General features: G+C 40.8%; 1 protein-coding gene across 1 annotated transcript in view; it reads left to right on the top strand.

The window, feature by feature from the left end:
- The window catches only part of LOC6607750 (acetylcholine receptor subunit alpha-like 1), a 55,854-nt gene extending 36,905 nt beyond the window's left edge, over window positions 1–18,949 (top strand). Inside the window, exons 4-10 of the mRNA XM_002032477.2 lie at window positions 4,890–4,934; window positions 7,154–7,263; window positions 12,286–12,466; window positions 14,349–14,809; window positions 14,874–15,085; window positions 16,267–16,574; window positions 17,655–18,949. Coding sequence (XP_002032513.1) covers window positions 4,890–4,934; window positions 7,154–7,263; window positions 12,286–12,466; window positions 14,349–14,809; window positions 14,874–15,085; window positions 16,267–16,574; window positions 17,655–17,861 — 1,524 coding nt within the window. The 3' untranslated portion in view covers window positions 17,862–18,949. The remainder of the gene's footprint in view (window positions 1–4,889; window positions 4,935–7,153; window positions 7,264–12,285; window positions 12,467–14,348; window positions 14,810–14,873; window positions 15,086–16,266; window positions 16,575–17,654) is intronic.
- The last annotated feature ends 6,278 nt before the right edge of the window (window positions 18,950–25,227 follow it).

Here is a 25,227-nt window from a genome sequence, read left to right as displayed (position 1 = left end):
AAGTCCCGCAACGCCGGTAAGCAGGCAACGGCATTTGTGTAAGCCGCAGCAAACAATCGGCGCACAATTAATAACTGTTTACCCGGCGATTAAAAAGCCAGGCAACTAAGCCAGCCCACTCCCCATTGTGCCGCCGCTTTTTGTTGTTTGCATAATAAATCAAGGGCTTTGGCCCAGTTGATTGTTTTCCTGATTAACTATGCAATTGCCAGTTGAAAGGGGCATCGGCATTTGAAATTAAGCAACACGCATACATACATAGATCAAACATATATGCACTCGTGGCAATATCGAGAAGCTGGCTTAAAATGCAGCTGGGCCAGATCGGTTGGGGCCAGGCAAATGGAGCACAATCTTCTGCTCGGTGTGGCTGCACATGACAGCCGGAAATGGGTAACCGGCTAACAGTTACGTGCTGTTGGCCACACAGTAGCTCCCTTTCCGCTGCTGAGCTTTAGCTCCTGCTCTTTGCCGCCTGCCCTGCTATGCCTGTTCTATGGCTTAGTTTTTTGGTTTCTATTTTTTTTGTTTTTTGCCCTGCTGTTATAAATCACGCGCTAAGCACCAAGACCAGTAAAGGACATGCCAGGCAGGAGCAGCAGCAGTCAGATGCAGAAGGAGTCAAAGCCATGCACATTGGCACCGATCTTCGCCAAAATCAGGTTTAATTAAAAAAAAGGAGTAAGATAAATCGTTCTTTTAATCTATTGCTGGAATTGAAAGGAAGAATAGAGAATATACATATATCTTTTTCCATGCTTTCTCCATGCAATCGAAGTGTTAGCGTAAATTAACTTTTAGCTATTTTTATTATGTATTTGCAAAAGAGTTCCTACTTCTTTGCAAATCACCAGAAAATCGGGAACAGGACCAAATTATTTCGGCCAAATCAACCCTTTTAAGCCATTTCCCCAGGTTCCACGCCACTGTGGCCGGGCATCTGGGCAACTGGGCATCTGGCATAACGTGCTTATATCGAAATTGCTTTTCTGTGTGTGCGAGCTGGTGCACAGAGAAATATCGCACAGCCGCCCTGTGTGCGCTTGACTGCTGACTGGCTTGAAATATTCGCAGAATTTCTTTTATTGCAATAGTCCACTAGTGGTAGTCCACGCTTTGCACCCACTTCGCCCACTCCGCTCACTCCGCCCACTTCCCCATTTGGTCCTGTTGTTGTGGGACACACGTGTTGCCTGCTTTTCCTTATTGGCATACAATTGCTTGTAAATTCTCCGCACTGAAATCACTGCTTGTGTGCATTTTTTTTTTGTTTTTTCCGTTGTCCTGGAAATTGCAATCAACTGTCAGAAGGACGAGGGAGAAAGCGAGAGAGGGAGCGAGCGAGGGGAGTCTGAAAAGTATGTGGGAGGGGCAGCAACAAAGCAGCCGTGCGTTTTGGCCGTAGAATTTGTAATTTGCAATTTTCCATCTGCTTGCTCCTCGGTCACCTGATCCATGCCTGAGTCTGGCTTCAGGTACCTTGGGCTTATTAGTTGCATAACTGCTGCTCGACCAGGTGACAGACATACTGTGCATGCAGGACGAGAAAGGCAATTCCTGTTGGCCATCACAATACCAGCTACATTGTAAGACCGGCTTACATTTGCCCACCCAAAACGCATTCAAATGGCAAATGTTGCACATTTTCGTGCCAGTTAATTGCATGTTGCCCATAAATTACACATATTATTGGGGAAATTGAAACGGAGACCGAAATTGGGCTCTGTTCAGCCGGGAAAGCCCAAAGTCTTTTGTGTGCTCCTGTTGCAATCCCAACCAAATTAACTTTTCACATTCTATGCTGAAGTACATAAATGTGCTGTGGAATTTACAGAGCTGCAGTTTAATTGGAAATACCAGGAGAAGATATCTTAAGTGCTACCACAACTAGGTCAATATAAATGTAATTTAAAATGGAACTATATAAGGCGTTTTAGGGCTACCAAAAAATTACTTACAACCCTAGTCAGACCTTATTTCCTATTTCCTAGACCCTTTGAGTTTTCTCAAGTGCATTAAGTTGACCTCTTGCATTTTGCCCCTACTAATTGTCGGAATTAGAAAGGCCTCCTGAAATAAGCCAGTATTTCATGATATTTTCGGAAATTAATTTACTGCTTATTCAGCTTACACCGCCTTTCAAAGGCGGCTCCTGTGGTCACAGGACACTTTTTTGTGTGCCGAGTGGAATGCCTTTTGCAAAGTTTATTTACAGCATACAGGAAATTCGATTTAAATTGTAAACAAGCCCAGTCAGGCAAGTCATGGGCACGGCGCCGGGCAATCCTCTTCCTGCCCAGAACTGGGGGATCCGGATCCCTCGAGTAGGTAAACCTGTCACACACACACACACAGATACTCAGAGGATGCAAATCCTGCTGCAGGACGACTGCTTAAAGCACTTGGCTTAAGCAATTTAAATGCTGCATATCCTGCAACGTGTTATAGAGGGGGAGGGCAGAGTCCTGTATCCTTGCCCCCGCCTATGTGCGAATAGGCGAGACGTGCAACAACGACAACAGCAACACCAATTACAGTCCTAGGTGCGAACTGCCCCAGGACCGCCACTAATACGAGTACAACCACTACAACTACTCTGGAAGTCGGCATCCTGATTGCAAATTTCTCAATTTCTTATGAGATAAGCTGCGGCGCAACCACTGTGCTGATGCGCTTGCCACACTGAAAGAAATAATTTAAAGAAATTAAGTACCTAGCAAATCAGTAGTAAGCTTTATGAATAATATAGAACTGTAATACCAAAGCTTAACTCGTTATTATCTCGCAACGGAACATTGATTTTTAGTTACTTTCAGTTTAGATTTGTTTACTTTACTGATGGTATCACCTCCGAATACAGTATATCCCCATTTTTCAGCGTGCTCCGCTTACTGCCACTGGTTGCAACGGATGTCCCACATAAAGCATAAAGGCTACCGGCTCATCTTCCCTCCGTATCCTGCGCATCCTTCGGCTTTCCCGCTCCCATGATGCCGCATATTTTATCTCTTCCTTATGCCATACTCATCGCCTTTCTTAGTCATTTTGCTTGGTTCTTGGCTTTGTCGTTATATTGCCAGTTTTCCGCGTCGCCCTCGCCTAATGACCTTTCCACGGGCTGGCTGCTCTGCTCTGGTCTGGTCTGGTCCACAGAAGGACTAAGAGTCCTCGGAGCGGGTGATTACCGGGGGGATACCAGGATAAAGGATCCGGGAGCCGGCTGCCTGGGTTGCGTGGCTGGAAAAATCTATTAACACTGCGTGCCTCGACATATTGCCGCGGTCCCTGAGGTTTTCCACCCCCATCCTCAGAAGATTCCAGGTCCTAACTCTGCGGCGGAAAGAAGTGCGAGAAACGCGTTACGCCGCATCATTATCATTCTGTCGTTAATTACATTTTTCAACGCTTAAGTAATTTATTCCGCAATTTTATCGTTTTCTAATTCTTTCTATTGAGCTTCCCCACATTCAATGAGTTTCGCCCGCCCTGCAACGAAATATGAAGGAGCACATTGAGTAGCTTCCCTAGAGATTTTTAAGAATGAGCCAGATAATATAAGGATATGTATGTACAAAGTGCTTTCTTCATCATAACTTGAATAAAAATGGTCATATAAACACATCCTTGAAACAATTTTATTTTAATCTATTAATTTTTAATCCATACCAATTATTTCTGTCACTATTTGGTGGAATTTGAAAAAAAAAAATTTTTCAAATTTTGCAATTTTGGTAAGGGGTAACATCATCAAAATTTGCAAAAAATGGCAAAAAAATAAAATTGCCAAATTTAAACTCTAATCGATTGGGGATTTCAATGCAAGCAAATCGAGATATGACATTCGATATTTGGACCATTATTTCCAAAGTTTTGTCCAAAAATACGATTATTATTTGACGAAAAATGACGAAAACTACTTTTGATGAAATTCGTTATTTTCAACTGGGATTTTCAGCATAACTTGGCTAAAAATGGTCATACTGACGTAATGAAAACAGTTTCTAACAACTTTTTACCAATACTAATTATTTTTGAACACTTAGGTGAAAATAAAAGCAAAAAAATTTTTTTCGATTTTTGTATTTTTTATAAGGGGTAACCATCATAAAATTTTGCAAAAAAATTCAAAAAAATTAAATTTGCCAATTTGAACTCCAGCCGATTTGGTAATTAATTGCGAGCTTATCGAGGTATGCCATTTCAAAATTGAACCATTATTTCCAATGTTTTGGTCAAAAATCGCTTATTTACTTACCGAAAAATGTGGAAATCCACATTTGGCTAAAACTTGATAGTTTCGATAGTTTTCTTTTATCATAGCTTTGGCTAAAAATTATGATATAGACATATTAACAAATTTTTGAACAATCCCCCCCACAATCATTTTCCCAATTAGCAATTTTCCGTGCGATTAGCGGCTCACCGCAATGGCCACTTGAGCAAGCGGAAAGGTTTAGCTGCTCTTAAAGCCAAAAGTTTCGCTTATCGACCGGGGGAAGATGATATCCCTAGCATATAAATTGATTAAAACTGAATGGTTATAGGAGACTGGAGCTCACTGCACGACATCCCGAAACCAATTCCACTCGCCCCAGTTGGAGCCACCCTCTTGGACTTTTCGGAGCACTTCGAAATAGATTTGTTAAGCGCCAAGAGCTGCATCGAGGTGGCAGTGGAAGTGGAGCCCGTGCTCAGTTCACTAAAACAACATTTTCTGGGCGCAACGAGTTCCATTTGATGGTCTCTGGTGCTTGGCTGTTGGAAAAGCCACCCACGCAGCTCCCCCACACAATTCAGCTGAAGTGGAAACTGTCAGCATTAAATTAATGAAACACTTGTTAACATTCGAGTCTAACAAATCTGTACGCCTTTGTTTCGTTTACTTGCAGAATCTGAAGAATCAAATTATGACAACCAATGTCTGGGTGGAACAGGTAAGTTACTCGTTTATATCATACACGTATAAGACTGAAAAAGGCACACAAGCTGAAATAGTTGGACATATATTATTGCGTTTGCTCAACTCAACTGTGATTTGGCTTTCGAGGAACATGAATTTGCCATTTGCATGCTTCGCTGGCGAATGCAAAATAATTTGTGCCAGCCAATTTCGACGCGCTCGGATTATGCCAAACTTCTAAGTTGGCCAAGTGGCCGGGCTCCATTTCGCAGGACCAGCAGGACATTCGAGACCACTCCCACTCCGAATTCCAATTCCAGTTCCTGTGCGCTTGCCACTCGACATGTCCATTGGCTTTGCACTAATGCGGCGAGCAGCAGTTGGCCACAAGCCCAAAAAACAAAAAACAAAAAAAAATATCAAAAAGAAAAAAGCACGAGCCAGAGGAATATCAATTGGTCCGTAATGCCTCTTTTATCCCAGCTGCTTTTAAACACTCTTAAAATTTTTGTTTTTGGGCTGGGGGAGAGGGGATTGGACTTTAAAGTTTTCCGGTTTTGCATAAAACATGCACAGCAAATTCCTCGCACACAAATTGCAGTCAATAGTGGCAGCAGCTTATCCAAAGTATTTGGTTTGACAATTCACTAAAACCGAAAACAATAACAAAAGCGGAATACAAAATGATATATAAATTATGCATTTGCCAAGCAATTTGCGATTGTGTGCATCTGTGTTTGTTTTAGCCAAATGCAAGTGCTCATTTCGGTCCTCATTATGAGCGTGTGTTGCATGTTGAATGGCACATTGTGTTCCCGAATTGCATTTCGCCAGAAATTTAAATAGATTCCATTTAAAGTTACAAGTATTTTATGAGCTGTATTAAAAAAATTATACAGGTTTATCTATTATTTACATATTTAAAGCTTAAAGAAGTGGTAGTGATCATTTGTTTAATCTTATTGTTACATTGGTATAATATCTGCCACTTACACAACCAAATAATTTGTATTAATATGGCCAGAGAAGGCCGCATTCAGGAACCAATTGCCATGAATTATACTGCAATTTATTTGTTTTCGCATTTGGTTTCGTGGTGTGCCACGCCCATTCATAAGTGGGCGGTAGTCTGTCAATAAAGCCACAAACGCTTGCGCACGTAGCGCCATAAAAGCTTTTGTGTATTTGGCCAACGTATTTGGCAGATGCACTTGCCTTTAAGCAGGTGGCCAACCGCAGTTAAATGAGCCATGTATTTCCATAATTATAGTGCGAGAGTAGGGATATCAGGCCTAAATGTGTTATGTTGCTCGAATTTCTTGTGATTAGGAGCAATTAGCACTAGTATAATACTTTTTTAGCTAGATAAACAGCATAGTAACTCACTTACTTCGCATAATGGCTGAAACGCATGTAAGGACAATTGACACCCGATTTGTGTAAGTCGGATCAATATTAAACCAGTTGGGAATCCCACTCTGCAATTATATTTGCAATTATCGGGGAATTTCGTGCTTGGTCAGCACGAAAGCGAGCGTGCTCCTGCTCCGTTGACCACCATGAAACCCCAACCCAATATCAACTCTGGTAATCCCCAGTGTGATGGCTCCCACTTGGCGTGGTCGTATAAATATATATATATGTATATGGAAAGTGGCAATCAACATAATTACAGTTATGCGTATGAGCAATGAAAAAGAAGTTCGATATCAGAAGAAAGCGTAGCGACTAACAGATACCTCACAAAACATAATATTTAGCTAATTGTCTCTGTATAATTGGAAATTTATTTAAAAATAACAGAATTTGAATCTATTTTGAACTTACGTAAAACTTATACATTAATTGTAGAACTTCAGAGTATACAAAAAACGCATATACCCCTGGCTTAAGTAGTACTTCGTGCTTAAACATTGAAACCCAACATCGAAGCACAATTGTATTATGAAAATGTAATGTAATGCCAACAGCTTAGCGACCAATGAATTAATGCATAATTAATGAAATTGAAATTGCAGCCATACACGAGAGTTAAACGCCCTCAACCGCATAATAAAATATTTATAGATCGAGCAAACGCTGAATAGCCGCACTCAAAGTGCGGATATTTTCTAATTTTTCAACCCGCAAATATACATTTGTTTTTCTATTATTTATGGCAATCGGGCATAAATAATTGCCCATCGCATAGTGACATCTTTTGTTCTGCCGTGTGTGTGCCACTGCTTTACAATGTGCATTTTGCAATTTCAGGAATGGAACGACTATAAATTGAAATGGAATCCGGATGACTATGGCGGCGTGGACACGTTGCACGTTCCCTCCGAGCATATATGGCTACCGGATATTGTGCTCTATAACAAGTAAGTACCAAACTAATTTTCGCCCAGCTCATCGACGCCGGGATTTGCCTGCAGTCAGCATCGCAGGCTCCTCCGATAGCCTGGAGCCAGAAGCTAGGAACTGGAAGCCTGGAGCCTCTTGGCCATTTGCATAATTGCCCCGAATGGGCGGCGGCATAAATCAAAGCCAAGCTGTACAGTTCCTGGACTAGGCCATTTATCAGGCGATGATTAACGTATTTTTATTTCAATGTAACTTGAGCATTGCGGTTGCCTTTCGGCCCTCCCTGGAGGCTGGCTAAGTGTCCTGGGAAGGTCCTTTTCGGCCCCCAGTCCACAGTTCAGGGTCCGTAGTGCTCTCAAATTGAACGTTTTCGTTGGGTCGGTATAATTATTATAATTTGCTGGAGTGAAGCCAATTAGGGGACAGGGATCGAAATGTATCCAGTGATACAGAGGCAATGGAACATGTCGAGAAATTAAAGGGAAATTCAAAGTCAAAGTAATTTAACTAATTAGATGAAATTGATTCAAAGCGAAACATACATATTAACTTATAATTTAAAGAGCTCTTAAAACAGCAACAGTAATAGCCTTTATATTCCATGGGAAAATTCAACTTAATATTATTGAAATATATTCTAGCCAAGCATATCGATTCCTTGTGCTTTCCAATTTCATTTTGCAATCCTTTTGAGGACTTCGGCCCACTGTAGCCCTTCAGTTCGGTTGCCTGGCCACTTGATTTTGTCGATTTGCCAAGCTGCTCGAGTACTCTTCCCAGGACATCGGTCAGGATATCTTGGCCATCGCTGCTGCTGTTGATGTTGTTGCTGCGCCAGATCGGCTTACGCGCTTTATGGGCCCTTTATGTGTGTGTTGAAACGAGGGGGGCAGTTGCTCACATTTTGTACTCCAGCGACTTGGCAGCGGCAATTATACGCATTGAATACTTTCGGGGTGTTTCGTTGGCGGCAGTGTCATAAAAAGTCGTAATTTATTGCTTGGAAAAAGCTTAAATTTCATTTGCCATCCAGCCAGCAGCAAGCGACAAAGGCATTGTAACTAAAGAAAGTGGAAGCGGGTGTTACCCGAAGAAGGCCATGGGTGTTATATGGCCAGGATTTTGGTCGTTGGGACGCTTTTTTAAACTGCAAATAATTTGTACGCACCATAATGAAGCGCTTTCGCTTTGTTGCCACATAAAATTGAACTTGAAGTGTCCTTTGTGTTCAACGCACTTAATTGTGCTGCGTGTTTTTCTTTTCCTCTTCTCCCAAATGCCAATCTAAATGGCCTGGCCAAAGTCCATTTAATTTAGTGTCAAGTTAAGGTGATGGCTTACGGGCCGCTTTATGGCATTCCTCGCATAGAATCTCGGCCGACAATCTGAGCCAAATTCGTAAAAGTTAAACGAATGATAGTCGAATATTTATCTTGTAGGCTTTTAATGTTGCCGCAAGGATAATAAACGTAAGTTCAATGTCAATATCAATATCCTGCCTGCTGGGCTCTCGCTCAGTTTGATTTGTTTCCGTTCGTAGATCCTTGGAGCAAACAAGCGGGCATGAAAATTTATGCAGAAATTAAGCGCCAAGTGTTGCAGTGCAAAAAAGACGCGTTTGCTGGCTGTAATTTTAAATGCAAATACATGTGCAGCAGCCGGCGGAGGAAAACGCGTTTATTGCCCGTACCCATACCCACACACTCACACACACACACACGCGTGCAACAAGGACGATGGCAATCTATTTTACGATGCAACTTTCTGTACGCGTATGAGTGGCGGAATGGGAATACCCTGCGCCCAATTGTATGCAATGAAAAATGTTTAATTGTCTGCTAAACGCGCAATGGCAGCAAAATAAATAGTTGGCCAGCCTTTGTAAATGGCCCGAATTTGTGCCGGCCCTTCACAACCACCACAGAACAAAAAAAATACCTGCGTGCGTTGCGTGCGGCATTTGTGGCACACACAACACACTCACACGCATACATTCATATCCTTGCAAAAACGCGGCACATTCAGGGCCAAAATGCTGGGGAAATGCCACAAAAGAATTCAAAACAAGCGTCAAAAGTTGTTATTTATTGCTCGCGTTCTGGCATTCGGTCTTGTTTTCGGCCAGAACCGCAGCAAATTGCAACATTTTTGGCAGCATTTTGTTAATTTTTAATTGCAATTACCACTTGCATTTGTTTTCCACTCAGCTTGTAGTGGCCTCCTGGGATCCGGCCTAATTATCCGGCATAGCACTCGCATGTGAGCTCATCAAATGCGCATACAGCCGGCAGACGTGACTACCAAAGCTATTTGACACTCATACTCCGTAGGCAACTATGGAATCCACTTAAAGCCGCCAAAATAGACCGACTGCTTGGAATTACTGCCACCCTAAAGACGACGAGCACCACCCACTGATTGGGCCACTGTTTGTATTTGTGAAAGCCGCTTAATTCCAGCAATTAATTTTCATGTTGATCCAAGATATTAAAATCGCACTCGACTGATTCAAGACCCCGGTTTCGGTTTTGGCCGTATTCAAGCCGTAACCAAGCTTACTCCGGCCGCACTTAGTGGTTTATTTCCACACACATAACGCATATGAGTTTATTTGGCAACCGTCGAATAATTACTGTTTGTCTACATGGAGAGCAAAATTCGGCCATGTTCTGCTCAAAATTTTGTGTCACTTAATTACTTTTATTTGATTTCATTTAATCGTTTCAAATATCTGTGCTATTTAAGAGGATTTCATGATATTATAGCCCGAGCAGATGCCACAGATTATGAATTTCTATTCATTCGACACTAAACGAAACATTGGCAACTTCTTTTATATTTTTGCCACTTGATTATATCAAAATATTAAATGTTTGTCTTACTTTCATATGAAAAACAATCTCATTTGATAACGTGACGTATAAATGATTGCATTAAGTTTTATTTTCTGTGCGCAAATAGTTCTGGCCAGCGCGTTTAAAACAGATTTAGGACCACGCCCATACATACGTCTGCCCCATTTGGCTGGAAAAATAATCCCACTAAGCCGACACACACACACACACGTTCGCACACCAACTCAGTCATGGGCGAAACGCATTACCATTTTGAGATGCCATATTAGCTGAACGCCATAAATCTCCGCCTGGGCATTAGACTCCCCCCATTCGGACGCCCTTTTTGGCCACATTGGGATGTGGATCTGGCTTCGTGCACTCAGCACTCGGTACTATTCCCAAAGTGCTCTGCTTTGGCTTTGTTTTCTTTAATTAAATGAATGTTGTTGACAACTTTATTATCAGCTGAACTTTTGCGAGGCCCGGGCTTCGGCCAAAGGGCCACACCCACACCAATACAGTGGAATCAGTGGAACAGGAGCCGCAGCCACTTTAATTCTATTATTGTATGTTGCTAGATGGGCGTCTGGTTGGTCTGTTGGTGACTCTGGTTGCCCAACCCTCCTCCATCCAACCCCGCACCCAGCATCCCCTATATATGATTCTTTTTCAACTGCTGTTGGCTTTTAGTTTTTAGCATGAAAGCTGACGACAACTGCGTTGAAATCAAAAGAAACGAAATAAAATTTCATTATCTTTCATTAGATTTAAAAAAATAAAAATGGCATGGCGAAGTACCAGAAGGACGAAGGGATGCGGATGGGCGGATGGGTTGAGCACAAGAAGCAAGACAAAGGCTATGGCGATGGCGGCGGCGGTGGTCAGAGGGAAGCGGGCGGAAAAGGACATGGCCAGGGAATCGGGAGCAGCGGCAACAAAGTCAGCAAAAAGTTTTTCCTGCCCGCCAGCGGGTTGCCAACTCCCTTGATTCCGTGACGGTACAGTGGAGCCAACTGACACGAATACGTTACACAACTAACCGAAGTCCTTTGTGTGTGGAAGCCCTCGAACTTCAACTAATAATTTCATCAAGTTTAAATAACAAATAGTTGGGATATGGTTAACGTTTGCCTTCAAACCATTCTCAAAGTAATACATATCACTGATTATTTCTGATCACTTTCCATGGCATCTGGCCCCACTGTGGACCGCTTCGATTTGTGGCCTGAAAACTTTGACTGGGGGCGCAGGGGCACAGATACAAAGATGGCGCTCGCTGTGCGGCGCTGAGATTAACGCGCTGATAGACGCGGCAGGCGCCGTCGGCTTGGCCAGGATAACTGCCAGGACCACAGCGATGACACTCATACGCCGCGTTGTCCGGCTCTATACACATACACATACACACACATATATATATACTTATATCTGTGTGTGGGCTTGTCGCTCGCTTTGTGTGTGAATCACCGTTAAGATAATGGCTGCAATTGCGGTGACCCCCAGGCGTGGTTTTGGCTTTTTTTCGGTTTTGGTTATAAACTTTTGTTCGCTTTGTTGATTTTCTTTCTCTGTCGCCCCAGACTCCTGCTACTCCACTCCCCCCTTATTCCATCCTTAATCTCCATCTCACTTCCCTGAGCCTGTGTGTGTGTGTGTGTGTGCACTGCCGACAGCCATTTTAAATGGTTTTTAGCCATTAATGGTTGCTGCTGCCATTGCCACTGCCACCGCCACCACTGTTGTTTTTGTAATAACATTTTAAAACGCTTTGCTTTCGGATTTAGATTTAGTGTGAGTCTCTGGCCACTGGCCATAGCCAGAGGATCCGAAAAGGACCTTGCTGCTAATGGACCGTCGTCAGCAGCGGCCGATGCTATATGCCTTATATAGGGGGGCGTGGCCTCCTTGCCAGAGGATACAGTACGCAAACAACCTAGCATTAGCCGCAGTTTTTCCCAGTCTAAAATGAATTCGTAATTAGAAGCTAAAATGTATTTTTAATTAGTTCGGCACTTTCAGTCGATTTCGGACGGAGAAAAAAACGTTCCATTGCCCAACGAAATTCTTTCTTTAAATCCAGATATATATTTAAAAGTTAAATCACTGCAAGATATACATTTTATATAGCTAAAATATTAGTTCAATCTATATGGAAATCGTTTCAAATCTAACATATTTTGCATGGTCTTTCTTCCATTTCAGCGCCGATGGCAACTATGAAGTGACAATAATGACAAAAGCAATTCTTCATCACACGGGCAAAGTGGTGTGGAAACCGCCCGCCATTTACAAATCCTTCTGCGAAATTGATGTCGAGTACTTTCCCTTCGACGAGCAGACATGTTTCATGAAGTTCGGCTCCTGGACCTACGATGGTTACATGGTGAGTTGGGGATTTGATGGCGGGGATGACCCGGAACTCATCCACCGAAGGGAGGCAACAGCTGGCAGCTCTGGCCACGAACAGATTATCCCCCGGCCCATCAATCAAAATCGAAGCAAAATAAAACCCAGAACGAGGCTTTAGCTTGATTCTATCTGACTGAGTGCTAATCAAACGTTGCCTTGACTCGATTAAAAAAACATTAATTTAAAGGAAAAGGAAAAAGAAAGTGGCGCTTAAACGACCATTTAAACATGTTAAAATAATGGCATTGAGCGTTACTTTTTTATGATTCACTCGGGTGGATTTTCGTGGTTAAATATGTGCGCGTTTTTCATTTCGAATCTGCCGTTAATGTTTACTTTGTTTTTTTTTTCTACTTTTTTTATACACTTGACACGTTTCACTTGCTGTCATGTGATAAATCAAGTGGGGGACTCCCCCCATCCACCATTTTCCATTTTCCATGCACATGTGTGTGTGTGTTCTTGTGTTTGTGAGATAACAGCTGGCAGCTGCGTTTAATGAACCAGCCACGCCCACGACTTTTTGGAAAACTTTTGTTTCGGCATGGTTTAATGTATAAAGAAAAAAGAAGCAACTGAAACACGAAGTTCGAAAGTAAAAAAATATTTAAAAAACTTTTCCCATGTCCTTTACTACCTTAAATTAAACAAACAACCAAGAATAATACTGCTAAAAATACCAAAAAAATATATGTTCACCACTTTTCAACCCCGCTTATTTCAAGTGTATGGCTAAAATGATTGGAGAAAAACACAACTGTTGCGCTATATTGCTATATGGCGCCTCTTTCCTGTGTTATTGTGTTCATTATGGGCAACAACAAAAGCGAAGGAAAATCGGAAGTTAGGGGGGAAAAATCGAAAAATGACAGCACATTATTCTACATATAAATTTTCGTTTTCCTCCCCTTTACGCATCACAAATTTCGAGCATGCTTCATTGAGTTTCGACTTTTCTACAACTCGTATGGGTTGTGAAATTTGTGGATCGCTTTTTGGGATTTTTATAGTGTCAGCACAAGTGCAGGACGAGGTATTAATGACGATTGTCTCAGAGGAATAGATGTCCTTAAAGTTGTTACATTTGACCAGTTTGAAACACAGAATTCGGAGGATTTCAATAGGACCACATGTTCTTTAAAACTTCAAAGAAAGTTAAATAAATCAAATACAAGCCTGTGTCCTGATATATTAGGGAAAGAAAATAAATTCTTATTATAAGAAAAAGACTCTACTAGAAGTACCCACCCACAGATAAATAAATGAGCAACAGACAACCAATGACAAATCAAGCCAAATGGAAATGAAATAAAGGTAACAAGCGTAAATGTCATTTGTGTTTCGGTTCGCACGTGAGTCGAACTTATCGCGATTCCTGCCATCTGTCGCTGAGTTAGGATCCGGAACAGGAATAGGAACCATTCGCCTGCCGCATCCCCAACTCAATCTCCGTTCACGGCAAACGATTCTCCGTGCAATTGACGATTGTCAAAAATTTGTCAGAAGTACGTTTTTCCATCACCTCTGATTTTCCGATTCTGTGAGCGCGGCACTTGGCCCAAATGTTTCCAAGGAAGCTTCGTCTGGGGAAATGGGCCAACAAATCAACATAAATAGATGTATGATTGGCCTGGTCTGGTGTTGGATCGAGGTGAACAGGTGCAGCAGTTGCCAAAGTTGCCGGCCATAAATCAGCAAGTTTAAAGAAAGACCAGCTGGTCCTGCATACTGATTATCTCACCCTTGAATCGATGTAATCAGTTGCCAGTTGTTGAATTAAAACGTAATTTGTAAACAAAATATAAAGCAGTTTGCAGTACACTCAAGTAAATAGTTATTTATCGAATCCTTTCCAGGTGGACTTGAGGCACTTGAAGCAGACCGCCGACTCGGACAACATCGAGGTGGGCATCGACCTGCAGGACTACTACATCTCCGTGGAGTGGGACATCATGCGGGTGCCGGCGGTGCGGAACGAGAAGTTCTACAGCTGCTGCGAGGAGCCGTATCTGGACATAGTGTTCAACCTGACGCTCCGCCGGAAGACGCTCTTCTACACGGTCAACCTGATCATACCCTGCGTGGGCATCTCGTTCCTGTCCGTTCTGGTCTTCTACCTGCCCAGCGACTCTGGCGAGAAGATCTCGCTCTGCATCAGCATCCTGCTCTCGCTCACCGTGTTCTTCCTCCTGCTGGCCGAGATCATTCCGCCCACCTCGCTGACGGTGCCGCTGCTGGGAAAGTATCTGCTCTTCACCATGATGCTGGTCACCCTCTCCGTCGTGGTCACCATCGCCGTGCTCAATGTGAATTTTAGGTGAGAGGACTAAAAATCTATTGTGTTATTGGATTTTATTTCAATCCTTACACTCCCTGTTTAGATCCCCTGTCACGCATCGTATGGCGCCCTGGGTGCAGCGCCTCTTCATCCAGATCCTGCCTAAGTTGCTCTGCATCGAGCGGCCCAAGAAGGAGGAGCCCGAGGAGGACCAGCCGCCCGAGGTGCTCACCGATGTCTATCACCTGCCGCCGGATGTGGACAAGTTTGTCAACTACGATTCGAAGCGTTTCAGCGGCGACTACGGCATTCCAGGTACGAACCACTATCTCATCCATAAACCCAATTCCGTATAACAATGGTATTCCTTCTGGCGGGCGAATCCCATACAAAAGAAGCAAAAGTTTTCCACCCATTTTCCCGCTCCGCTTGATGGCAAACTTTCTGTGTAGAACTTGGAGTCTTGGGATTCGTGGGCTTCTTGTAGTTCCCCATCCTGCAGCTGAGAAATTTATGAATGTTTTCAACTGGCTTTAGTGAGCACATTACCAACGGTGCATGCAGCGAGCGACGGGAAACTTGCAACTTGCCAGTTTATATTCCATTTTAAATATGCACAACAACATGGAAATTATATGCATTCAGACACACCGCTTTATAATGATGCCGTGTTCGGAGGGCGGGGCGAAATAATTTATGACAATTAACAAGTGCACCTGCAAGGACGCCGGCCAAAAGGGAAAGTTTCGTCCAGGCATTATAAGTTCTAGGAAATGCCTTTCATGCTATTTTGTCGCCCCAAACTGACAGCATTTAGATGGCTCATTAAAATGGAGTCAAGAGTAAAGAAGCAGTTTTTTATTAAAGGGCACACTTGGCGTATACGTAATATTGCGCATACGCCGCGAGAAGCAATAATTTTAAGCTTACGGTCAAAGAATGAAATAATTTCTACTTCAAGTGGCTTTCAAAGCGCGCGAAAAAGAAAGGGAAATCGCAAAAGAAAAGACCTGAAACCTTCAAATGGCCCAGCGAAATAAATGGAAAACAGAATGCAGAAAACTATTTATTGAGTTTCCTTATTGTATCCCCGGACCTGAAGTCCTGCTTCTCTGCTTCTGTTGGGCCGCCCTCGAGGTTGAGGGTTCTTTGTCCACTCACTTCCTTCGGGGACATTGTGCCAAGGAGCATGGCGACGGCGAAGACAATGCAGAAAAGTTGCAAATTGCATTTAAAACTTTATTTGCCTAATGCTGTTAATGCTGGCAAACACTCGGAAAAAAGTATCTACCCCAAATTGGGCCTTTGAATCTGTAGAAAGTTACGTAAAAGCAGCGTCTGTTCAAGATGGAAAGTATAGTTAATAAGAAGTTTTACTTTCAATGACACATAAGTAATTTTAATTTCAAAAACATGAAGGCTATTTCTGTTAAAAGGATTGTGCTTTTCAATGATTTTAAAGAAATTAATCAGTATATTTTTTCTTTTTCCCCCAGCACTACCCGCTTCGCATCGCTTCGATTTGGCGGCGGCGGGCGGGATTAGCGCCCACTGTTTCGCGGAACCGCCGCTGCCCTCCTCACTGCCACTCCCGGGCGCCGACGACGATCTGTTCAGCCCGTCGGGCCTCAACGGAGACATCAGTCCCGGCTGCTGCCCGGCCGCTGCAGCCGCCGCTGCCGCTGCCGCCGCCGCCGATCTCAGTCCCACGTTCGAGAAGCCCTACGCCCGCGAAATGGAGAAGACCATCGAGGGATCCCGCTTCATCGCGCAGCACGTGAAGAACAAGGATAAGTTTGAGAGTGTAAGTAATAACTATGTAGCCATACTCTTTTTAACTTCTAAACTTAATTTAATCTTGTTTATTTCAAAATTTTATCATAAATATAATTGCTTTTCAGTTAATTATTATAAAAAATATAAGAAACCTTGCTTAAGAGGATTAAATTCATGGTAGACAGAATAGTACTAGTAAAAAGCAAAGTTAATTCAACTTTTAAGCCATTTATGAAGATTTTAAGTCCATGGCTTGTAGTGTTGCTGTGTCCAACTACCTTTTCCATTGCAAAACAAATCCTTGCATTTCAGTTTCTCCTCGCAATCCTGATTCACATTTCGCATTTCGTCCCTTTGCAACACCGCGATGTTATTAATTTTCCATGTTGCGAAACGAATCTAATAATCTGTACCACACCTCCGCACCACGCAGCATTTCAAAACGGGCGAATCACACCCGCCGCCGGAGCCGGTTAAATAGCGTTGCTAGCGTCCTTTCTAATCAGGAATCAAACGAGTGGGCTACTGGCGGATCCTTTTTTGGATCACGTTGGCTCTGGCACCGCCAGCAGTGCCGAGTGAAGGGCAATCGGTCTGTCGCCACCGTTTGGAGTTGAGTGATTGAGTTGTTTGTGCGCAAATACGAAGAGTTTGCAACATGCGGTTCCTGCACTGCAGTTTGCCATTTGTTGGCGAATTGCTGGGTGTGCAATTGGTTGCAAGGGTGGTGTGTGTACATCGTCTATGTGCATGCGTGTGTGCAGATGGAGTGTGCGGTGAGTGTGGGCTTCGAGTTGCAATCGATGTTTGCTCTGGAACATTTCAATTTAACTGGCAAAGACCGGACCGCAAATCTAATTTGGATGTGCCAAAACCATTTTATTCGAATGGCAAAATGATTAATGAAGATGGTTAGGAGCAATGAAAGACTTATTAGTTTTCCTGTCTACGTTTCTTTATTAATATACAAGCAATTACTTTAAATTGAAAAGCTAGAACATTAGCTTTGAAGTAGCTATTTGTTAGTAAATGTACCTACTTTTGACAATTTTCTTATTTAATTCAATGAAATCCCAACTCATCCCGACTTTATTTCCGCACCTTTCAGGTGGAAGAGGACTGGAAGTACGTTGCCATGGTATTGGATCGTATGTTTCTGTGGATCTTCGCGATCGCTTGCGTGGTCGGCACAGCGCTGATTATCCTGCAGGCTCCCAGCTTGTACGACCAATCGCAGCCGATCGATATACTCTACTCGAAGATTGCCAAGAAGAAGTTCGAGCTGCTCAAAATGGGCAGCGAGAACACCTTATAGCGACCACTTGGGTTCGCGGCTGGCTGGTGGAATCTAATCATCAGCTCGCTGCGGACCCTGTTCGCCGCTCGCGACGATGATCGTGGATAATATACGATGAGCCAAACCATGAGTATTTCCTCGGCGTTGTACAACACTAACAGCAGCATCAGTATGAGCAACGCCAGTGGCAGTGGCAGTGTCATCGGTAGTGTTGCAAAGGTTATTGTAAGTAGTGCTGGCAGCACCAACGAAACGGATGACTCGTGGAGCCCATCGTAAATATGCGCGAGGCGAGTGAAGTGAACATTGCGAAATGAATTGAGATACAATCGAATGGAGGCAAGTTTTTGGAGCAGTTGATCAAAATATGTATGTAATGTAATTTGATGGAGTTGTAGTGTTGATTAACCGTGAAAGTGCTGGACAGCGACGCAAGCCACAAGATCGCTGCGGAGCGGAGCTTAGTTTGTAAGTTTTTTGATGTACTTGATGTATGATTGTGTGGTCGAAGAAGTTTACGTGGTTCCCGAACCAGTGTTGTAAAAAGCGTATGGAGTTTTGTAAGTTATATTGTATTTTTGAGCGCCAAAAAGTTCCTTGTTACATCTTTTAGTTTTAAAGTTCCACACAACACAAAACAACAAAGCAAACCAAAAGAAGCAAAAACAAATGAAAATGTTTTAAAATTGCATTTTAAATTTAAATCTGACTGCATGTGTTCAGTGCGTGAGTGTGGGTGCTTCTGCAGAAGACTGTGTGAGTGTGTGCGTGCCACAATATACATATGAAGAAGAAAATCAATTTTAATGGTTTATTTATTTGTGCATATTTTTCGCATTATTTTTAGCAGAGCAAAAACAAAACACTGAAGAAATGCGCCCACGCAAATGGGTACAATTAAATCGCATTGAATTCAAATCTATTTTTAGCATAAATAAGTGAAGTTAATACGATAAACTACATTTAATTAGCCAATAAGTCGTAACTAGTGGTAGCTAAGCAAATCTAGTATTGAATTAAATTGAATATTAAAACAAACACGAGGTCCGACAAATCGGCTCGTAAGAAGCGCGAAATTCTGAAATAAATTTAGTTGAATGTCGATACAAGCGAGTCGTCGTCACATTTTTAAAGTCACACATTTTTACTAAACACACGAGCAACCAACACACACACAAACGTACATAAATATATATTATACCGTGCAAGCATACATATAAATATATATATAGAGTACGTATACGTATTTATAGGATTGCATCTAGTCAAAACACAAAACAATTTCAATTAAAAACACGCACACAAACAGACAGACACGGCGGTAAACAAGTAACAATAACTAAAGCGAATGGATATTTGTTTAGTTTGCAGCCTTTTAATCAATTAAATTATTGCGTTTAATACGAATTCCATTTTCACTTGATTTCGATTTAGATTTTGATTGTTTTCCAACCACCCAACCACCCACTCCGCCCTTGCCGTTTATTTAAGCAGCTCCTTTGTAGTTCTCGGCACTCATTATGCATTCATTGGAGCATACGGAGCGTTCCGAACCCTTTGGCAAGTTCAATTTAAAATAAAAGTTTTTAATTACTTTCAACGGGCCATGCGAGTACCGTTCTGAGCTCCGAGTTCTGGCTACTGAGGTCTGAGGTCTGGGTTCTGGGCTCTGGTTTCTAGCCATTCCAATGGCTCGGGTCGAGTGGCACACAGAGAACACCTTCAATTTAAATGCCAAAGCAAACGAAACTTGCCACGCCCACTCGCCCCGCTCGCCCCTCATTTATGCCTTTGCATTTTTAATTGATTTTGGAAAAGTTTTCTCCCGCTAGAGCAACAAGAACAGTAAACATTAAGCAAATGCAAGAGCCACCGTTGCTTTTTCGACAGAGGTGGCGCCAAAAGAGGCGGTGTTGGGGCGGAAGAGGGCGTGGCAACGCCGCAAGGCATGCAACAAATTAAGTGCGGAATGCAATTTGCCTTGCTGTGTGCATAAGAGGCTGTGTGCGAGTTAATAAAAAGCCAAATGTAAACAAATACTTACACTCGCACGATTGGAAAAGCACTGAAAACTTAAGTTTTTAATTTTATAAATAATAGATTCAATTTGATTTTCTCTTACTTTTGTTGAATATTAAAAAACAAAACTTTATTTTAATTAAATTCCCAATGCCTGCTAGAATCTTTTCAATCCTCTCAGTGTAATCAAATTACAGCAACAATAACTTGCCAAGCATAAGTGAAATCTGTGGAAACTATTAGCAAAGAATGTCGCGACAAGCGACAGCGGCAACCCTGAGCTCACTGCCAGGGTTGTCGAGCGGCCTGGGTGTTGCTCATTGTTGCCACGAGAAATGTCTGAATGTTGCGTCAGCAGAGTTGTGCGTGCGAGGCGGCAAAAGTTTAATTAAAATTCCTAATCGAAAATATTCAACATTTGTGAGTGTGAATTAATTAAAATAGTTTTCCAAGCCAACGAATGTGGCACTGTTTAAGCACACGGAAAAAGCGGCACGGAGCTGGGCTGGAAAATGATATACATTTTGGACTTGTTCTGGGTGGAAATATGTGGAAATTTTAAAGTTGCAATTAATTTATAATCAACTATTTTATCACGTTGCACACAGCCAAAAAAGAAACACACACAAGCACACGATAGCGATAAAAAAGAGGAAAACTAAACAGGAAAATCTAAATAGCGGATGCCGTTTTGGGTGTATTAAAATGTAAAGTGCATAAAAATCAACAGTTAACATTTTTTAAATATCTAGCTATTAAACTAAACGTATTATAAAGCCTATAAAATAAACGTCGAAATATCATAAATCAAGTAATTAAATACAAATGCGAGGACTTAAATTAGAAAGAAACCAATGTCACATTTAAATTAAATCGATTAAATGAACAATGCAAAGAGGCAGCAACAAAATCCACAAAAATACCCGTTCATTTATTACACAAACAGGAAATACAATTGTGCATCATATATTGAAAGTATTAAACTGAGCTTATAAAATTTAAACTAAAAAAAATTGACACACACAATGTTGCTAACTGAAATGAAAAAAAGCGCTTAAACTATTTGACAACATTCTCGACTTCCGTATCGAAAAGCATAAAATAAAAAAGTCTGAAAAATATGAAGTATATATAGAAAAAAAACACACACATAAATACATAGAATATGGAACACAACACATGACACCTTTTAAAATGCAAAACAGAATAACCACTGACACAAGGCAAAAAAATGATTGCAAAAATTATTCATAGAGGACAAAATTGAATTACAAAAAGTCCGTACACAAGAAATAGTTTAAAGCAAAAGGGCAAACCGGTATTACCAAATGGAAAAATAAAATATATTTTGTACAATAACGATACATTCAGCTCTTAGTTATTGGTTTTGTTAAGATCTAACTTAAACTTCAGAATCATAGGCAAAAAATATCAGCCATTTTTGGTGTGACTTGTAAATATTATATACATTTAAATTTACACTTGCTTAAGCTTTAAATATGTTTGTTTATTAGGAATTATTCGAATAGTTTTAGTGTGCTGATATAAGTTTTGTTTGAATGCATACAAATTGTTGAATCGACTATTTACTGTAAGCTTCTTAATTTTAAACTATTTTGTACAGATTTCCAGCTTAACAAACCTTTTGTTATAGTTTTAGACAATCAACTATTTAAATATATTTAAACGCAGCAAAGCGAAATGAAAACAAAGAACTAATGACAAGTAAATGGCGTAACTTTTCTGTGAATAAAATAAACTAAACGAGTAAAACCCCTATAAAACATTTATGCATATTTAAACCTAATGTCACTATGCAAATATAAAAATGCAAAAAGCGAAAAACACATAAAAATATGCGAGATGCGTGGGAGAACAATTAGATGAAATTCATTTCAACAAAAACCATTTTTGTAAATTGTTTCACTTGGGAAATCGACACGCTAAAGCCAAACTAAAACAAAAAACTAAATAAATAGAGAAATAAATGAAAACTCGTTTTACCAAATAATGCAAAACACAAGGAGGAAAAGTGAAAAGTGAAGACACTCGAGAAAACAAAATCGAATTAACGTCAAATACATAGAAGTGTATATGCTCTCATTGGTTGTGTTTTTAGGTTATAAACAAATAGGTTTGGCTCTGTGTGGGTGTGTGGGCGTGTGGGTGTGCCGGTCCTTCGTCCTGCACACACACAAACACACGCAACGCCCAAACAAACAAGCAAGCAGACAAGCAAACAATAGTTCATTCAATCACTCAATCAGTCGGTCTTTCGATCCCACTCACGATCGGTCGGACCTATAGTTGTACAGTTCATTTCAGCATTGATTCATAAATATTAACGAGTAAATTAAATGGAATTTAGCGACTATCTGTATATTATGCTAGTAATGTCAAACATTTTGAATTTGCCTTTTTCGAATCGATTCTGTTCAAGTTTTCCCTAGGTTTCTAGCTAAATGTTTAGTGTGCTTGATACGGAGAGTTAAGCAGTTAATTTAGGTAATCGAGAAGAAACCGTGTAATTTAAATACTGCCACAAATAAGACGATGTGAAATGCAAATAGAACATTTAGAAAATATACACATATATATGTATCATCTATATATGATATGAGTACGAGTATAATGATATACGAACTAGTTAAGAGCAAACAATTTTCGCAGTGTGTCCACGGAAATGGAAAACAGATCCTTTGCGGAGGAGCTATAGTCACGTAAGGGTCGTAAGGATCATGCAGATCGGGGCTCGAAGTTAACATTGAAGCTAAGTACTAAATATATAGGCAACTCACCAATAATTGTGTATATAACTAAAATAACCACCACAGGACAAACACACACACACAGCAATGCATACACAAGAAGCACGCAGTTGAAGCAGTTCATACCTGTATATATAGATATATATTGTGAGGCAAACGAGGATCCATCACCGATCGATCATTCAGCAAGCGAAAAGAATTTAATTCCAGTACAATTCATTTCCCGATTACAGTTACAAAGGACAACGAACTTGTGAGCACACACAAATCTTAGATAAAGCACAGGAAAATTCATGAGGAGATTAGTATCGAAAACTACTCAACAGTTGCCGAGTATAATGCCCTTATAGGATATACTTGAAATAACTAGATATTTCCCAAGAAATTCAATATAATTCGCGTTGCATTCCATTTTAATAGGGGCATTTACACCGGGCAATAATGTGTTTCATTTTAGCAAAACGAAAAACCATTTTAAGGCCAATCACACTTAGCACTAACAATTATCATAATTAGTTAAACGCGAAATAGTTATTAAACAAAAAAATATATGAAATCAAGCAAAGTGGGCTAACTGAAGCAAAATAATTACGATGTAAACAGGAAATTGAGGTATTTGATAAATATGCGGCTTGACCCTGAGATTCAAAAAACATAAAATCGTATGTCTTCCAATCAAAGGTCGTCTTTTGTAGCAAACACAACAAGAATCAAAGTCTGCGTATTGCTAAACAAGAAAAACAAGTAAACAAATCGAATTGGAAGCAACTGCGGCGCTGATTAATGCAGAAATGCTAAATATCTGAAGCGCAAACCACACACACACAAATAAATACACACCAGCAAACGCCCAAGCACACTCACACACACACACACACACTAAAAGTGCATCCTGCAAGCTCGATTAGCGAATAATCATGGCATTCTTTAGGGTTAACAGGATATTCAATGAAGACACCTTCCACGAAGCATTCTTCGCTCTCACTCTCTCACTTGAACTCTGACCCCATTCGGTTCCCAGCAACTAATCAAGTACCTGACAATAGATGAACAACACTTTTCCAGAATTTCTAGGCACAGCACATCGATCCATTTCCATTAAAGCTCGTCTTGTACATACAGTTGCCGAATGATTAGTATTATTTGGCTAACAAACTTTTACAAAGTTGTCCAGAAGCGAGGCAAATCAAAAAATACATAAATTAATTCATTAAAAACGGTTTCAATGACAGCTAGAAAATTTAGACACCGACACACGCACGATACACGCGTACACATTTCAGAGCAATTAGAGTTTTACCCATGATTTATAGCAACTACGTATGGAAAACCAGACAACTTTTGTAAAATATTTCCGAGAGCAAGGCCAAAACAATTGGTTTAGTTAGAAACTGGCTTTTTCAATGATTCCGAACTACTAAAGGTTCATCAGAAATCGATAGAGCAAAGAAATCACAAATAAAGGTGCCCAGAAGTATGCAATGTTAATTTTGGGCTAATAACCCACGAATGCGCCTAAAAGCATGCAATGGTATTTCAGCTGAATCTATCTATTTTTGATGCTCCTCCACATATTCGAAGAGAGGTTTTCAATCGTTGACATAAAAAAACCGCAGATTCGCCAGCAGCACAATACACACACACACACACACAGCCTTAAGCTAAACACACACCTCCACGAATATACTCGAATATTTTATGCTTGTGTATGTATGCGTTTCGTGTATGAAATTGAGTGAATGGCATTGCATGTGTGTGTGTGCGAGATAAAGCCAAAATCAAATGTGTAAATTCATAAACTACAAATCCCTCGAGTGTATAAGAATTGTACTAACCATATATTTGAAGGTATATAGGCATACCTCCTATGTATACACTATGCATATACACTTGTATGTATATTTTTTGTATTAAAAATTAGGTGCCGTTAGGTTTAAGTGCTTCCGTTGCAAGTTTTGTGTAAATTTTCTTTCAATTCGTTCGATCGAGATATGAAAACCAAAATCAATTTTAGCGTCAAGACTTTTAACTCAAAAAAAAACGAATCAAAGCAAATGGCAAATCTCAAAGTCTTGCAACTCACTGGGGAAAACAACACCACGAATATTAAAGTTAAAGATAAAGCGCCCACGGGCCAAACTAACGGCAAATTGCTCAACAAAAAAATAAAACCCAAAACCAAATAATTAACGATAAATATACATACATATACGCAGTAAAATAAAGCCAGATATAAATACAAGTATGGAGTAAACATTTAGTTAGGCGTCCCAAGCGCTCGCTAAAAATTCTACACGAGAATCAATTTCGACTAAATTGAAAATTTAGTTAAATGGAATCGCATAACGTAAGTAAGCTAAGTAACGATAATCCGATTTATGTAAAATACTTGCGACTAAGTATAGACTAAGCTAAATTTGACACTGCAAATCAAAGCAAGATCAGCAAAATGCGAACCTAATGAGAAAATGAGATGGTAAAATGGACATTTGTGCAACAGTATAATTCAGATAAATGTGACACGATACTTAAACTTAAACGGAAATGCGTTGCATTTACATTTCACATAACAAATACGTGCGTAAATATATATATGA

Source organism: Drosophila sechellia, chromosome 3R (assembly GCF_004382195.2).
Source record: "Drosophila sechellia strain sech25 chromosome 3R, ASM438219v1, whole genome shotgun sequence".
In the NCBI taxonomy this organism is placed as follows: domain Eukaryota; kingdom Metazoa; phylum Arthropoda; class Insecta; order Diptera; family Drosophilidae; genus Drosophila; species Drosophila sechellia.
Note: the sequence above shows the minus strand (reverse complement) of the source record. Positions and strands in the feature narration are given on the sequence as shown.